This window comes from Cygnus atratus, chromosome Z (genome assembly GCF_013377495.2).
Source record: "Cygnus atratus isolate AKBS03 ecotype Queensland, Australia chromosome Z, CAtr_DNAZoo_HiC_assembly, whole genome shotgun sequence".
NCBI lineage: Eukaryota > Metazoa > Chordata > Aves > Anseriformes > Anatidae > Cygnus > Cygnus atratus.
In genome coordinates this window covers 24,594,527-24,612,558 of record NC_066396.1, presented here as the reverse complement: position 1 = coordinate 24,612,558, position 18,032 = coordinate 24,594,527, and the positions used below count along the sequence as shown (strand labels likewise).

General features: G+C 36.8%; 1 protein-coding gene across 2 annotated transcripts in view; it reads right to left on the bottom strand.

The window, feature by feature from the left end:
* ARSB (arylsulfatase B) overlaps positions 1-18,032 on the bottom strand; it is a 64,264-nt gene that overhangs the window by 28,897 nt on the left and 17,335 nt on the right. For both annotated transcript variants that reach the window (XM_035553557.2, XM_035553559.2), the window contains exon 5: positions 2,641-2,884. In XM_035553557.2, coding sequence (XP_035409450.1) covers positions 2,641-2,884 — 244 coding nt within the window. The remainder of the gene's footprint in view (positions 1-2,640; positions 2,885-18,032) is intronic.

Sequence of the window (18,032 nt, the reverse complement as noted above, 5' to 3'; positions counted from 1 at the left end):
TTTTTCAAATGAGGTAGAATCTTAGCAAATTATAATTTCACTCATTATGAGCTACCTGGTCCTAGAGTAGCAACATATTTGAACTTTCCATCAGATGTCACCAAAAGGGCATTGTTCCTTCGTTGTTTGCTATCCAATATTCAAGTGACCTTTTGAGTTATGATCATGAAATTTAGTACACTCATTTCTCCTGATTATGTGGGAAAATCATGTGAAATTTGACATTTATGCTGCAGGTCAGACAAACAGCAGCCTAACAATTCACAAAAACTGACTTTCCCCTTTGGACAAAGGCACCCCAGTTGGCACAACTACAAACATCTGAGGTCACCTATTTTCTGGCTAGTGCTAGTAAACTCTGCATTCAGATCCTACAAGAAGAGATAAGATTCAAGTGACACAAGTGTGCAGGGGACATGCAGCTGTACCTGTTCTTCCCCACGTATAGTTTTAATACTGAGGTAAACAGACCTAAGAAGATTAGTCCATAACAAAGAATGCCTGTGTAAAAGTGAATCCAAAGTAGGTGGAAATTCTGCTGGCACCTGGAAGAAAAGTTAGTCTGCAATTTAGCAGTACCCCACAATCTTGCTGATGCTATTTTCCCACGGTAGTGTCAGCATGTAAAATATCTTGCTATCTCTGGCTGGACAGAAGACTCCATTTCTTCCTGGCAGCTAATGGCCCCGGCCTCATTTATACACATCCTTATCTTCTTCCACTTAGAAGAGAGCCATACAGTATACCTGGGCACAAGACCACAAGATCTCTGCAAACTCCAGCTAGGACAGAAAGCTACCACATAGCTCCTCATGAACAGACAGCACTAAGGAATAAATCAAGCAAGGCACTTTCAAAACAAGTAATCATACTAAATGTACAAACAATTAAAAATTTTTTTTCAACTGATATAATTCATGGTCTACAATGCTAAAATACTTGAAATCTGCGTTAGTTTATCTTAATTAACTATGTAGACAATTGCAGTGGTTTCAGCAACTGCTACATAAATAAGATTTGTGCTGCAAGCTGGAGTGGGAAGCCTGAGAAAAGGACAAAAGGCTATATAACACATAGTATACAAAGAAGTAAGTACCCTTACAAGTAATGATCCATAATACTGGCTGACTGCTATAAAAACAGAACAAAAACTATCAAAGGAAACAAAACACTAAATTGCAGATGAACAACATTTACAAAATAGAATTGCTAGTTCTTTTGTTCTGTTTAGCAGTATTAAACTTTCCATGGTAAATAATTCTCATGTAATTTAAAACTATATTCAAAGACCAAATAAAATTAAACAACTTCTAAGAACATAGACAATGAAATTTAGTCCCATCACTTAATACAATACATGTAGCACAGAAAAGGAAGAAAGAAAGGAATTTAAACCAACGTAACCAGACAACTTTTGCAAAACCAAGCTTCGCCACAGAAGTTTAAAATTCTTCAGAAACTCAGGTTTTAAGGGCTTTATAATCCATTTTAGTAGAATAAAAGAACATTAAAATAAAAGAACAGCTTTGAAAGATGAAGGACTGATTGAATGTAAGTTTTGACTGAAAATAGCACAAAGGGGCAAAATCAGAGTTCCTTTTGATAGTTTGTTCCAGTCAAAAATCACCTTTACCAGTTAATGCCTATTTCATTTATTCTTTTACATTCAATTTACTCTGGTGAGCCTAGTGCACCAGTAATAAGCACATACTCAGATGTGCCCAGAGCCCCAAGTCCAATATCTAACATTTGTGATACCATTTTTATTATGTTTCTCCAGAGGAAAAATGTATGGGATTTAACTCATTTTTCCTTTAATGCACAGAAGACTCTCCATTATCTGAACTAATGGGGTCTGGGATATCCCATTTAATACAGACAGCACAAGAAGTATACAGAGTCAGACTGAGCCCAGTAAAATTCATTAGGTATTCATGATCTCAGTGCCAATCCAGCTGGAGCTAAGCTGCCTTCTTTACAGCCATTTAAGCATTTCTGCATTGCACTTGCTTAAATCAGGCACAACATCACAAACCCAGGAACCAAGTCAGGTCTACCATTGCACCCAGCCTCAAAAGCTTTCTGAGGCACTGGACACCATGCTAAGGACCCATCCAAATGCTCATACTTCAGGCCAGCCTGGCAGATTCTACACCGATGTAAAAAATCTTGCTGAATCAAAGTGGAATCCATATTCAATTAGTTTAATGTATGCATAGATTTCCCACACATACAATTCCAGAAGCATACTGCAGAGACGGCCAATTTGCCTCTGTAGAAAGGAGGGCTGGATCCATATAATTTACTAACATACACTCCACACAGTGCAAAATCAGTTAGCATACTTCTGGATGATAGAGAATTCTTGACAAAGTATACTATGTTTATGCAATGTTGCATACACATTTATAAATTCAACACACACAAGCTAACGCATTATGGAGGCTTTGTATCTGGGACAAGGATTAATTTGCAATCTTGATAATTCTTTCATGGACAGCAAAGTTAACAGCACATTTATCTTCCCCTCTTTAGGGAAGCAAACGTAATATTTTCCCTCCAATTCCAGCTCTGTTCTCTGGTCTGAATAAATTCTTCTCATACCAGAATTCTGACTCAGTGATTTGACATGCAAGTTACCTGATAGTTTTCCAAACATCAAAGCCATCCAAAGGCTTAGTGCCATTGGTATGTCCTCCAGCAAGGTGCACCAGTGTTGGCAGCCAGTCAGAGATATGTATTAGTTCATGACTTTCTACACCTTTTTGTTTCAGTAAAGGACTTGCAACAAAGCCTACTCCTCTCACTCCTCCTTCCCAGAGGGTCCATTTTCTTCCTCTGAGTGGCCAGTTATTTCCACCTGCCATAGTCTGTCCTCCATTATCTGAAAAACAAGTAATTGTAAGGAATCAGTGGTAAGAAAGAAACAGAACAATCCTCCCCACAACATTTATTCACCCATGTGAAAAAAATATTTTCACAATGTAGATATGACATGCAAGTACTTGCATAGAGCTCTTAGGTGTTAATACAATGTACCACATATTCAGAATGTGTTACAAACTGAGTTAATTCTTGCAAAAGTTTTACAAATTACCTTAATGAAAAGTTATTACTGGGCAAAAATGATACCATACTACAAAGCAATGATTTAGAAAGGTATTGTTAACAACAACCGTTGATCATTAGACATCCAAAGCTTCCAGAGCTATGGACTTAAAAAAAAAATTAATTCCAACTACTTTCAAGACCATAGGAAGAGTTGCTATCATCATCAGTACTCAGACTACACTATTGTTCTGTTTTCTGAAGCAGTTATACTTTAAATGGAAAACTGTTATTCCAGTATCAGGACAATAAATGTATTCATAGTTAAGAACTAATTTTCTCTTTTTTTTTTTGTTTGATGTCACACAAAACAGATGATTTCACAGGCAAAGGGAGAAAACTTGAGTTGAGAGTACTTGAAATAGTTGAAATAATTTGGAAATATGCTGCATCTATTGTGTTTGGTGAGAACAAAATGCAAGATGGTTATAGAAAAAGTTGAACTTTGACTACAGTAACTCAGACGTATCTACATGAATTAGAGATAGCTCATGTAACCTTTTAAACTCTTTCCTGATCAATCTTCTACACTTAGAAAAACATCCAGATTCCTAAAATTAACAGGATTCATGACACTTTGAAGTTACTTTTACTACTATTGTATTGTATAGCTGTTCTTGTTCATACCTGCTTTAATGATTTCAGAAGAGTAATTGATAGCAATCCTTGTAAGCATGATTTTTCTGTATTTTAGTAAGTTTAAAATTACTTTCCATAGTAGTCATTGAACTGACATTCAGTAAAATCTGTCAAGTTTCTATTTGAAGCACTTTCTGACTAAAAAGCTGGAATGTGAGGTAAAAAACAGGAAGTTCATGTCCAACAGATTACAGAAGAACTTTACTGTAACTGCAACACAGCCAAATGATCTCCCTTCTGTTTTATTAATTAAGCATCAGTGTAAATCCCTACTGTGAACATCCTTCTACTGAGAAACTCTTTTTGTTCTACTAATGAATAATGTAGTGGAAGATTTTCACAGGTAGAAGCCTAAACTAAATGAAACACGTGAGGAAAAAATTGCATGATCTGGAAAGTGCAGTGCTCTATGGCCCAGTTATCTTCCAGCAGGGCTGCTTGCACTCTTGGGTTAAAAAATAAATAAATCAAGAGTTTTACTGTTTACAGTATGAAATACATGCAACCAAATACTAGCTACCAATAATTCTCCCACAAAGATGAGATCTGAGAATTTAAACAGTTGTCAGAGATAAAGAAGACATCAGTTCAACGGTTCCTTTTACTCTTAGTGTAAACAGGAATTCCTGTTGGGAATACTCAGGGAACAGAGCTTTTAGTAGCTCTTAAACTTTGGTGGTATTACAGTAAAAGGTATCAGTAGCTACACAATTTTAGAACTTAGGACATACTGTGGAATCGAATCTTAAGTATGTTAAGTATTTTCTTTGTATGACAGGGTACTTACTTTCTCTAGCTGTTTAATGCTAGTATTCAGGATTATAGAAACTGGCATATCAACAACAAAGTATCAAGGAAATTATAGAAGTAGAATGTCTTACTGAAGAATGGAGAGAGAAAAGTGTACCTTTCCTGGTTTACAGTCAAATCTTTATTGTACTTTTTTTTTTTTCTGAGACATTACTATCTGTAGTTTAGACATTCAGATTATGCCAGTTTCATTATGCAATAAAATTCCTGAGACAAGGATTCTATCTAACATATATCCACAAGTAAAGACATATGCAATGTCAGATGTAGTACAATAAGATTGAAACAAAAAAGGGGGGGGGGGGGGGGGAAACAACAAAAATATTTTCTTGTTTTGATAGCTTACCTGATATGTAAATGGAAAAACAACAACAACACTTGAAACAAGATCCACCCCACTTGTTTTCACATTTCTAACTTACTACTTCCCTCTCCCTAAGCAATTCATATTCAAGAATTATTTTCTGCTTCAGTTCTCTACCTAGTTATCAAGAAAGTTTTGAAGGAAGGAAAAGGATGGTTTCTGTTTTGATTCTTGAAGTTTACTTTCTAGTTAAGCAAAACAGAGTTGATGCGTCACCTACAGTTTATACATAAATAATATCATTTTTCAAAGTTAGATATATCTATTTCTGTATGGTTTGAAATACTATCTAGGACTTCAAGTATCAACAATACATTAAAGAGTAGAAAGTTTCATCATACTAAAAGATCATAGTCAAGTCTGTATTGATGAAATACTAAGCCAAATAGTAGATAATAAAGGCAGGGGAAGGGAATAAAAAAGAAGCCACTGACTTCATGAGATGTAGATTTTGGAGAAAGAAAGGCATGAAAAAACACTACAGGACTGTAACTGGAGTTCTAGGTGGTCTTACCTACTAGGGTATGTCTAGACAGCAGGACACAAAATGGATAGGTATTGTGTAACCACGCAGAATCATTACGGTTGGAAAAGACCATCTGATCCAACCAGCCCCCTACTACTAATGTCACCCACTAAACTATGTCCCTAAGCACCATGTCCAGCCTTTCCTTAAACACCCCCAGGGACAGTGATGCTACCAGTTCCCTGGCCAACCCGTTCCAATGCCTGACTGCTCTTTCTGAGAAGAAATGTCTCCTCATTTCCAGCCTAAACCTCCCCTGGTGCAACTTGAGGCCATTCCCTCTAGTCCTATCACTAGTTATCTGCGAGAAGAGGCCAACCCCCAGCTCCCCACACCTTCCTTTCAGGTAGTTGTAGAGAGCAATAAGGTCTCCCCTGAGCCTCCACTTCTCCAGACTAAACAACCCCAGTTCCCTCAGCTGCTCACCATAGGACTTGTGTTTCAGGCCCTTCACCAGCTTTGTAGCCCTTCTCTGGACACGCTCCAGGGCCTCAATGTCCTTCTTGTAGTGAGGGGCCAAAAACTGAACACAGTACTCAAGGGGCAGCCCCAATACAAACATCCTTCCTCTAAGATAACACCTGTGGATGCTATCTTACTGATAATTTATTCATTGATGCTATTGCACAAAGTTTGCAGAAAGCCAATGGAGAAGTTCAAGATTAAAATATCATTGATATCATTGATCAATATAATTGATTAAATGAAATAACTATTTCATTCTAAGACACTAAGACAGATTCTCTGTCTCAGGAATTTCTTCAGCCACAAGCTGCTGAAGATTAGAAAAAATTTCACAAAGTTTTTGGTGAAGGACAGAGATGACAAGTTCTAACACTTTCCTAGGAACATGCTACCAGATATTGCTGCAGTGAGGGGATGCATGTTTAGATGGATCTTCTGTCTGTGGCCATACAGACATTCTCGTATTCTTCCAAATAAGCCACTCCTTACTAACTCTTCATGTTGTTTTAGCAAAGTATCTTGAACTTGCAACACACTCAGAAGTCCATATGGAAAATTCCAGTTATTTACAACACAGGCAATATCCACTTAGGTAACAGACAAATAGGACCATTGTTGCTTCATGTTCTACACCAGAACCATATCCAATTATAAACCCACTTCAAAACAACACTTCCTCAATGATTTATCAACCATTTTTGCAACTGTTTCTCTCCATGACTCATCGTAACACATTACCTCAGCAGTCTCCAGAGCAAGCTTTTGGAATCAAGGTACCTACGGCTAGAGGCCCTGATTTGTAACATTTCTTATTATTAAAACTTCAGCCTTGCTACTTCAGCTGAAAACACAAGCCTCCCCCAAGCATGATACTTCAATTGTCTCTTTCCTGGAGACAAACAACAAGTAGAATTTCATTAAATATAATAGCAAAATAGTCTGGAAAATGTAGTGAGCATATTTTTCCTATCCGTAAGAATCATTTTTGTAATTATATCTGTATAATTTAGACTTCAGTAGTACCCACAACATATTATGTGCATTACAAAAATCATAAAACAAACCAGCTCCTGTTCATAAAGAAAGGATGAAAGGGGAGAGAATAAGGCTATAATTAGAAATGATGGTACTTGGCATAAGCATTACCTAACTAATTTATTCAGTTTTGTTTGTTTTCTTAAATGGAAGCATCATACATTTTTAATGAGCTTTGTTGTTGGCTTGGTTTGGCTTGGTTTGATAGGTGTTTAGCTACTTTTATTTTCTCTTGGTATTTTTATCAATCCCATCATTCTGTGTTATTTTAAGAAAAGGGTACCTGAGATGTTCTTTTTCATTCTGACAGGATTTTCTTCTGTAAGCTGAAATTCGAGGCATATTTGCCAGCGTAAATGGCAAAAACAGAACCATTTACGCTGGCATATTTGCCAGCATAAATGGCAAAACAAGGTCAGAAACAAAACAAAACAAACAACAACAACAACACACACACACACACACACAAAAAAAAAAGAATCCTAGCTACTTTTAAAGGTTGGTTTGATCAAAGTAGTGCACCCTTGAATTAACTTCAGCCTTGCTGACTATGGAGAGATCTGTATAAACTAGTAAAAAACACCAGTGCTGCACTGATTTGGGAAGCGATGTCATTCCTGCTGAGTAAGAGAAAGCAAAAACCGTAAAAAGAAAAGGAAATGTATTGAGAGCTCTAAGTACTGGTGAGAGAGCCTGCAACTGTTAGATCTGAGAGAACCATGTAGTGACATACATAATAGGGCAGTAGATACTTCTGAGGACCAGGAATTGGACAAAAGTTAGAGCCCCTGGGTATAAAAGCCATGCACATCTCTAGTATCACTCCCTGCCAATGTGTATGTCTCTTGTGAATAGCACAACTGTCTTTTAATTTTGTGTTGTCCTTCAGTATCCAAAGACAGGAATCTGACAGGATCTGAATTCCTCTTCCAAAAGAATTGCCACATCAAACAATCTCAATTGAACTGACTAACAAAATCAGTAGGTCTAAAATGCCCCAAACCAACATGATGCCCCCAAACCAAAAGCAACAAGCAACAACACATTTTGTTAGTTTTTCCAGAAGAATATATCCCTGGGACATGTGTTCTGATAAAAAAGATTGATATAAAGCTCTCCAGATGAAATTGCTTTTGCTTTAGAAATAATTTTACACAGTACTCCAACATCCTGAATACATTTTAAGTCTTGGAGAATTTCTGCCATCCATTTTGATGAAAATAGCTGGAAAAAAAAAATATATATTTTTCTTTTAAGCCTAGCAACTACCCAAATTTGCCTCAAGAAAAAAAAATCATTTCACATAGGACTGTTTTTACTTTTTTCCCTCATACTCCTACTTACACCTAATCACTTTCTCCCCCCTTTTAAAGTCAATACAATGGTGTTCACATTAAAACACTTTAACACACCAAGTTGAAACAACAAAAATCCATTGTACCTTATTCCCAAAAGATTTTAGATGAAAACAGAACATATTTCTCACATAGAAAATCAGAGAATATAATCTATATTGAAAAAAATCTTTGTACGACAGAAGACAGCTTTCAAAATATTGTGGGTTTTGTAAAGCTAATGAATAGGATTTTTTTAAAAAATATAAACCATAAGCAAAATAAAACACAACAAAGTTTTTGCATCTTGACTATACCTTTAAAAATGAATTCCAATGTTTTCTCTTCACAAACATCTGCTTTTGTCATTAATATTCACTGTCATATACATGAGAAAGAATTTAATTTGTTAAATCTGTAATTTGTAAACTGTCAAAGATGTTTTGCAGGAGTTCTTTAAGGAATCAATAAACAAAACTAAACAGAGGGGCCATTCTGTTTCTCCCAAACTCTCCTCTGAAGAGTTGCCAGCTGCCAAACATTCTGACTAGTGCACTATATATATGCGGTGGTGTGGGATGTATGCAACCAGTAAACAGCTTAATGAATATAACCTCTTTGAAGAACAGCTTGATAATAAGGAACAGGAAAAAACAATTCTGAGAGCAATAACTAATGAAGCATGTATGGATTCCAGTCTTTGCATTGACTCACTTTTTCATTGAATTAGTCTGCAATTGCAGCAACAGCCTACTTCATACCATGAAGACAATCTACATAGGCAACAGATAATAAGAACCACGTGAAAAACTTCATTCATTATTTATCCATCCTCAGACAATGGAAAAATTGAAAATGGCGAGAGTGGTGACATCAGAACAAACCCTGACCAAGGGTCTTCCCAGGATCATAAATCTCATTGTGCATTCCTTGCAAAGTTAATTTACCAGTTGCTATTGAATTCAGATGCAATATTAATAACATTAATTGGTTTACCAAGACTTCACATATCAATGGGTTCGAAAGTAATGGTTGAGAAAGGAGTTCAAATGGAAGCAATTTTGTAATAATACATAATGCCAGTTTGGGGACTTTGTTTTGTTTTAAGGAAAAAAGCTTACTCTCCCCTAGTCATGTGCACAGAAATCATTATTGCCTATGGGGTGAAATTAAAAGCCTACTTAAAAAACTATGAAAAGATCTTTGTTTTATTTTTGGATGGTGTGAAAACACCGTAAGAACATCTTCCAAAGCACACTTTAGCATGATCAGCCCAAGAACTTTTTTCTGCATATGGCCCAGTGGTCCAAATGATTTCCCTTCTGTGACTTTTACTACCTGCACACACTGTCTTAGCAGCTTCTGCTAATGGTGTTGCCTCAAATTAATACTCTAGAATAGAGGTGCAAATAAACTAGGAACTGGTCTTCACTTTTAAAGATTTCCCTTATCCTTTGTCAGTTTTTCTGTAGGACTTAAGTGACTAAATTAAAAATTGTAAATGATACAGAAAATAATTTTTCTTTGTTTTGTGTATTATTCAAAAGCAACAACGTGCCTTGTTGTATAGCAACACATTTTTCCACCAACAGACTAGATCTTGTTTCAACTATCTTTATCAACGATCTGGACAAGGGGATCAAGTGCACCCTCAGTAAGTTCACAGAAGACACCAGGGTAGGAGCGAGTGCTGATCTGCTTGAGGATAGGAGGGCTGTGCAGAGGGAGCTGGATGAGCTGGACTGATGGGCCTAGGCCAACAGTATGAGGTTCAAGAAGGCTAAGTGCTGGGTTCTGCACTTGAGGCACAATTACCTCATGCAACTTTACAGGCTGGGGGAAGAGTGGCTGGAAAGCTGCCTGGCAGAAAAGGACCTGGGGGCATTGTTTGATAGCCATATGAATGTGAGCCAGAAATGTGCTCAGGTGGCCAAGAAGGCCAACAGCATCCTGGCTTGTATCAGTGTCCAGTGTCCAGAGAAGGGCTACGATGTTGGTGAAGGGTTTAGAGAACAAGCCTTTCAAGGAGCTGCTGTGGGAGCTGGGGTTGTTTAGCTTGGAGAAAGGGAGGCTCAGGGGAGACCTTATCGTGTTCTACAAGTACCTTAAAGGAGGCCGTAGCAAGGTAGGGATTGGTCTCTTCTCCCAAGCACCAAGTGATAAGACAAGGGGAAATGGCCTCAATTTGCGCCAGGAGAGGTTTAGGTTGGATATTAGGAAAAATTTCTTTACTGAAAGGGTTGTGTGGCATTGGAACAGGCTACTCAGGGAAGTGGCTGAGTTACCGTCCCTGGAGGTCTTCAAGAAACCTGTCGATTTAGAACTTAGGAGCATGGTTTAGGGGTGGACTTGTCAGTACTACAATAAAGGTTGGACTAGATGATCTTAGAGGTCTTAGACAACGTGAATGATTCTATGATTCTACAGCAAAGTAACTTTTTTTTTTTTTTTTTTTTAATAGAGCACCCTTTTTTGTCTTGTTTGTGACTCTTCATGTTGCTGCTTTCTTGTTATGACCACAGTTGAGCTAAACCTTGCGGTCCTGTTCATGTGCCTGGCAAATTGTTCTAGACAAGCTCCCTGAAGAAGTGTTGCAGAGAATTCTCCATAGACTCATACAGGGTTGTATTAGGTGCTGTTATTAAGCAGTTTCAATTCCAGTATTTCTTTTCAACAGTGTTTTCTTACTCAAAGCAAGGAGCTACTCATAACCCTCCTTACCAAAAGTAAAAACAAACAAACAAAAAAACAAAACCAACCAACCACCCAACAAACCAACCAAATAAACAACAACAAAAAAACACACCAAAAACCACCCACCCTTCCTGACTACATTTTGAGTACATATTGTTTTAAACCATGAGCCTCATAAAAATACTCAGGCTTTACATAAATTGTCTTTGACTTCTATTTGTTCTAAACCTTCCATTCTCATAAAATGATAAAACCAGAGAGTTTAAATTTGTGATACATATTACACAACCTCAGTTACAAAGGCAGAATGGCATTCCTAGATATGTACCCTAGTAATTCTAATTATCATTAGCTTAACAATTGTTTTTGGCATTTGTAGAACAAAAAGTGATTCAACAATATGGAAAATGTTTATAATGACAATTCTGCAAAGTACAGCATGTAATAAGTTATTTCCTTTAAGAAATGTAACAGTCTTAACAGAAAACAAACAAACAAGAACAAAAACACAATCAAACACACATAAAAACTTTCAGTACAACAGTGTGCTAGACAAGCATTTCTGGACTGTTTAGTACTGTATGTCTCAGTACAACAAGTTCTGCAAAAATAAATTTTAGCAATAAGTAACAAAAGAATAAAACTATTTGATAACTCAAAAATATGAACATGCAAAATATTTTATGATCAGAATGTTGTTAAATTTAAATACATATCCAGTTGGAAAAATGCATTTACTTTTTAGAGTAGCCATCCAAACGTTTAACAGACCTGTATGCATATATACTTACTCATACACAGAGCAAAAAATAACCAACCAACATTTTAACAAAGTATTCGATAAGGAGTCAATAAAAAAAATTAAAAAAAAAAATCAAGTGATGTGTGCCAAGAAAGTCTTCTGACTATGTAACCGCTTTATTATCCTATTCGAAATCGAGCACAAAGAAAGCATTTTCAGTAATGTACCTACATTAAGGGCAAAGTAAGAGAAAATTTAAGCATCAAGAATATTATAGATGTAATTAGATATCACAAGTGTATTCACCTCTAATCATTTATCAAGTACTGGTGTAATTAGAGTCTATAAAGAGAAGATCTAGCCTAACATTTCTGGCTCTCAGTAACAGACATCTAGATCTCCTTCTTTCCTGAAAACTGTTACAAAATACTAGTCAAATACTCTTGCTGTATGTGCAGTACTTTTCAAAACCAGCATTCAGATGCTGAAGATTTTTTTTTCTATTTTTCACCTGTGCTTAACCTCCTACATTTTTCAACCGCTGAATTTTCTGAAGCTGTAAGAGAAAACTCCCATACCCTTAAATTTCTCCTCATGGGCCCCTGCAGTAAGCTGATCTAGCACACATCTGTCTAATATATAAACCATGCCAAGCTCTGTTTGAAAGGCTTGTCTAAAGCCATGCAGTATTTTAAAAGTGAGTACAGACCAGGAAAAAAAAAAAAAACCAACAACACAACTGTTTAATTTTATAATGCAGTCTTGGACAGTTCAATACATTATCAAATTAAAGCATCTTTAAAATAAAGAGAAAAGGGGATCTTTTAAGCGCCTGCTACTCCTGCAACTAAAGTCTGCTGACACACTAAAGCCATCACCTGCACATAATCTAGCATGAAATACGTGCACAAAATGTTTGAAGGGGAAATATGGTCAATATTAATTCATAGTACTTACTACAGTTTCTTGCTTTTGATTAACAAATTGCTTTGTGAAGACAAGAGAAGAAATAAAGTTGTTTCTCTTTGCTAAAAGGAACAATGGAGACCTTCCCATATGCTCTCTCTTTTCATTTAAAATCAGGGGGTAATTTAACTTAGAAGAATGTTTAAATTCACATTTTATTTTCAAGTGCACACCCCTCTCTTCCTACCAAGTAGGAGAGAGATGTTCATACGGTAGACAGACACGCCTCCATAAAAGAAGGACTAGATAGGGCTGATAAATGACTGGGAGTATGCTAGGAAGCACCAAATTCCAAGCATTAAGACTTGTAGGTGCCAGAAACTGTCCAATAGCTGGCAACATCTAGGTGTTTTTATTCAGTAAAAGCATTCGGAAGTTTATTTGGAATATATTTGTTTTTTTCCTCTGCTTCTGGAAGCAGTGTGAACTTTCTTACAACAACTCTAGTGCTGTTATCCAAACAACGTAATGGATCTAATTAGGACACATTTATAGCAGCTTTTGGAGGAAAAAAGCAGGAAGTCCAGCAACTGTTACTGTACTTACAGACAGCCTGTATAAGCTCCAATCAGCCAAAACTAATGCATCTATACTTCCAGATGTATGGAAAATGCCTGACCTCGGGCCTGATGGTTTTGTGCTTTAAGTTGCAGCTGTAAGGTAAGAGAAGATGAACAAACTCTAACATGTGAGGACAGGAGACAGCCTAAAACTGATTTTGCATCTATGGCTGATCAGTCATGTGCAACAGATTTCCCTGACTTCAGATGGAGCAAGAGCTTTAAGATGTGCACGGATTGCAGGGAAGACTGCCAGCCTTAGAGGATCATTGTTTCACTTTTCTCCTAATTCCTCTTTTTTTTTGGTGGTGGTGGGGCAGGGGGGAAGGGAGAGGGGGGATGGATGGGGGTGGGCAGGAATACTACTTTGACCTAGCACTTTTTTTTTTCTTTAAAAAGGGAAAAGAAAAAAATCACTTACAGGGATAAGGAGCTGCCAAAACTTACAACTACATGCAAACAGGAGAGATAAATGAACTAATCTACATACATTAAAGCCTCATGCTTGTGTCCAGAATCTGCTTCTTCCATCATAATATCCTGTACCCCCTTTTTCCTCTGTGTTTACTTGAGGAGGACTGCTAGGATTGCACTTTGTCACTTATCTCACACAAAATAAACAGAGCAATCTGGAGTTAATTTAAGTGGTTTAGCGTATCAGGATACAGCTGGGAAAGATTTTAAGAGAAAGGCTCCAGATGAACAATAGCAGTGTGCAGCCGAGCAGCAGCGAGCACAGGAAGGCTGTGCAGACAGGCTGGCAGACAGCTGTCAGCCATTCCAATAACAATTCCTGCAGCCAATGTTAACTGGTCAGTGTCGGAACTCCCCAGCCAGCCCAGGAACAGCCACAACCAAAACAGGGAATTAAGAAGTTCACCCATAACAACAGGAGTGTCAGGGCCACAATTCAGTGTCATGAGCATTTCAGTTGTTCCTCGCTTGTCTAGCAATAGCACAACTCTGCCTATGTGTCTGTGGTTTTTATATTTCATCTGCTATGAGCCAGATGTCTTTTTTTTTTTTCCTTTTTAATATTAAGTGCAGACACATGCACTGCTCTTACACATTACAAACTATGACTTGATTCATGCAATTGGACACATTTGCATCTGTTTTTCACATCACTTTTCCTTGAGAGGAGTGACTTGAGTTCTTAATCACTTGGGGCTATAGCTATACCCAAGAAATCCTGGCACAGTTCACAAGCAAAAAGAAATACACATCTGCTGTCCTATGAACATAAAAATGAAACAGAACTCTTTTGTTATTACCTGCCACACTGGACATATGAAAAAAGGGCAGCAAGTACCTTCATAAGTGTATTTGTCCCTAGGCTCAAACCAAACACATAAACCACAAAAATTGAAATTCCATCTGACAATTCTCCCAACCACATAACGGAACAGAATTATAAAGTTGAGAAAAATCTTTATAACACTAGTCTTAAACTTCAAGGAAAAAAAAAAGTTAATTACTTTGTGATCTGTGGTAACCATTTTGTCTCCTGTATACTTCCATTCTCCTAGAGATGACAATGAAATGAAATGAAACACGTAAGATTATTCAGCACTCACTGACAAGGTGGAAAATACATTGGTCTTATATAGGTACATTCAGCAATGTCCAAGGCAATGTCTACTGCCCATTCACCAATGGTCCAAAAGCTACCTTGGCTTTTGCTAAGTGCAATCAAGCTAGCGGGAGGAAAGGGCTTGGTCACCATGCTACTTTAACAAATAAGAAAGACAGATAATGAAGAAAAAATTAAGTTTACATTTATTTTACATTTAAGTTGCATTTACAATGCAGCCACATGCATTTCCTGAATGCAGCTGAAATACCTCAGGGGCAATCAACTGTGAAAGCACAGTGGGCAGAAAAACACTTATAGGCAGAAAAAGAGACCTGTGGGCAGAAGAAGCCCCTAATTCTGTCTCACTCATTGGCATCATTATCTACACAGCTGTTCCTGAGGCATGCATTTTTTTATTTTTGCTTTCTGTTGTTCTTGACTTCCGGTAATAGTAACTGTTGACTGGCACTAGTTTACGTCTCCTAGTCAATGTGAATCATTTGTTGTTGGTTAAGCGTAATTATTAAACAAACTCTCTTAAAAAAGGCTTTGCTTTTTCAGTCAATCAAATGCACTGGTATAAAGCTTGATGCCACATTTATGGAGCATAACATGCAATACATTCAAGTAGAAAGATACAATTTTGTATCATTTGCAGCCACAGCTTTCTGTGAAGAAAAAAAAATGGAAACCTCTTTTTTGTATTTTCCTCCAAGAGAACAGTAATAGAAGAATACTATTATAAAAATCTGGACTTGACAGAAAAGCATGCACAGGATGCCATTCTAAAGATCCTCTTATAACAAATGTTTATTTGATTTCAAAACGTGTTGCAATGTTGCACTGCAAACAGAAAGGCAGACTGAACAAGACAATTATTAAAACTGTCATCAGATTTTGTATATCAGATATCAACATATTTCAACTATTTCACTTTTAATTTGTTAAAATATCTTCTTGCAAGGTATCAAATGCAGTGCAGTGCTCCAATACATGCAGTCCTCTGCATTGATCAGTAATCTTTTGCATAGCCTAATTATGTAGACCTCAAGGAGTTAATAAGGAAAAGCATATACTGCAGTTGCTGAATTGGTTCTTTTTATATGTAGTTGGTTAAAGCCATTTACTTTAAAATACAAGTGAAATTACTGCTGCTGTTTCTTCCCAACCAAGTTCAAGCAACACTATAATCTTAATGGAAATTCAGGGTTAATTCACTTCAATGTACACAAAGCTCTGGCTATACTTTGACATGAGCAAATGCAATTAGAGGTCAAACACAAGAACCGACACAGGCAACAGTTTACATGGCAGCATTGCTCAAAGTTCAGGTATAGTAAGTGTGGCTGTTTCTTCCTGCTTAAAGAGAAATTTGAAGATGGAGAGATGATGTACAGTAGGAGACAGATATTCCAGTCATTGAAGGCACATTACAGTCTCTAGAGATGCAAAAATTTGCAAATGGTGTGAAGAACTTTAGTAGGAATGTATAGAAAAAGCAGATAAAAGATTAAGACTGAGCTGTAAGGAGCTGAAATACAAAGGGTCCTCATGATAGCAGGGAAAATGAGCTTGTTAGTTCAAACATTAGTATGAAGAGCTAAAAATCCAAAACATACACTGAGGTATTGGGTCTCCAAGCCAATTTTATATCAGATGCTTACAGGATTTGGTACTCATCCATAGCCAAATCTTAATATCCATGACTAAGGTACGCAGCTACTTTGAAACTCTCTCTGTTTTTATCTGTCTAAATACTGTAGATTGCCAGTAGATGCTGGATGCACTGTGCTCTCCCCTAGACTATCAGCATTGCTGCTGTTTATTTCTCTACTTTTCCTTACCATTTTCCATTACAATTGACATTCAAAGGTTCCCTTGGTGTATGTTTTTACATACACCATGTATATAATTATCTTTTTTTCTGGGTAACCGCAGACACTCATGTCACTTCAGTCTTCCCTTCTACCCAACAGCTGGGAAGGCTCTATTTTTGACCCTCATCTCTAAATCAGTGCTCAGTCCCAAGGATCTTGTTTTCTTCTGTCAGATTGTTTCATCATGGTCCAAGATGACTTCCTTATCTGTGTTACAATATCCCCTCTGCACCTGCTATTCACTGCTGCAATTTAATGTGGTAAAATCCTGCCAAAAATCTAGATTGACCATGGGTGACATCTTTATTTCATGCTACTTCTGCTTGAGCATCCAGGTATGTTCTAAAGCTTGCTTCCCTCAACATTTTGAAGAAGTGAGGGAGAGAATGAGTGTGTCTTCCACTTTTGGTTTTTTTTTAAATCATCTCTCAGGAACTCTTACTATAACCTAGTGGTTTTTTTGTTTGTTTGTTTGTTTTTCTTGTTCTCAATGTGCATTCATCCAATCACATTTTCGTAAATATATCCATGATCTCTTTTCCATCTCATAAAATTAAAGCTCATCTTTCCCTCTGCACATTTTTATCTCTTGCTATTTACCAACCTGATTTCTTTAATCGGTTTCAAATCAGAGGACTTTAAAATAGTATCTCATCTTTTCTTCTACAGTCTACTCTGCATTTTACCTATGTGATGATTCTTATGCATGCAACAATGTTTCCAGCCTGGAAAGCCACAGTCCTGAATTATCAAAAATGTATTTCTTCTAGGCAATCAAAAACACAGAAGAAAGCTGAGATTTTCACACTTTAAAAATTCTTATCCTATCCCGCTACATAAATATGATTATCTTTTTCTTTCAGGAGACAGCACAGATATTTCAGCAGGACAAAAGTCACATTTTCCAGTATTTTGCATGTTGTATATTGATAATCAGTGACTGGAATCAATCCTTCTCTTCTATCCTACTCAATAATCAATCTGAAATGTCATACAGATGAAACCACTTAGTCCAGAAAAAAAATCCTAGTGACTACGTATGCTTCAAAGAAAAGAGCAAATTCTTTCTCTCACCAAAGGGGGGAGTCTTTTCAAAGCCCCCAGAGAAAGATTTGTATTTCATGGCATGAAAAGTCTAAATCCCTTTTAAACGTTTCTTAGAGAAATGGATGATCAAGAAAATCTACAGGAAGGAGCAAAAAATTGATACTAAACTTTCCTTCCATTTTTAAAGTCAACCAATTCTTAACTGATACAGTATCTTATTAAAATAATTGTAATTTACAAAAACTACTGTTTATGCATGATAGATTTTTTTTTACACTTGAAATCTGTA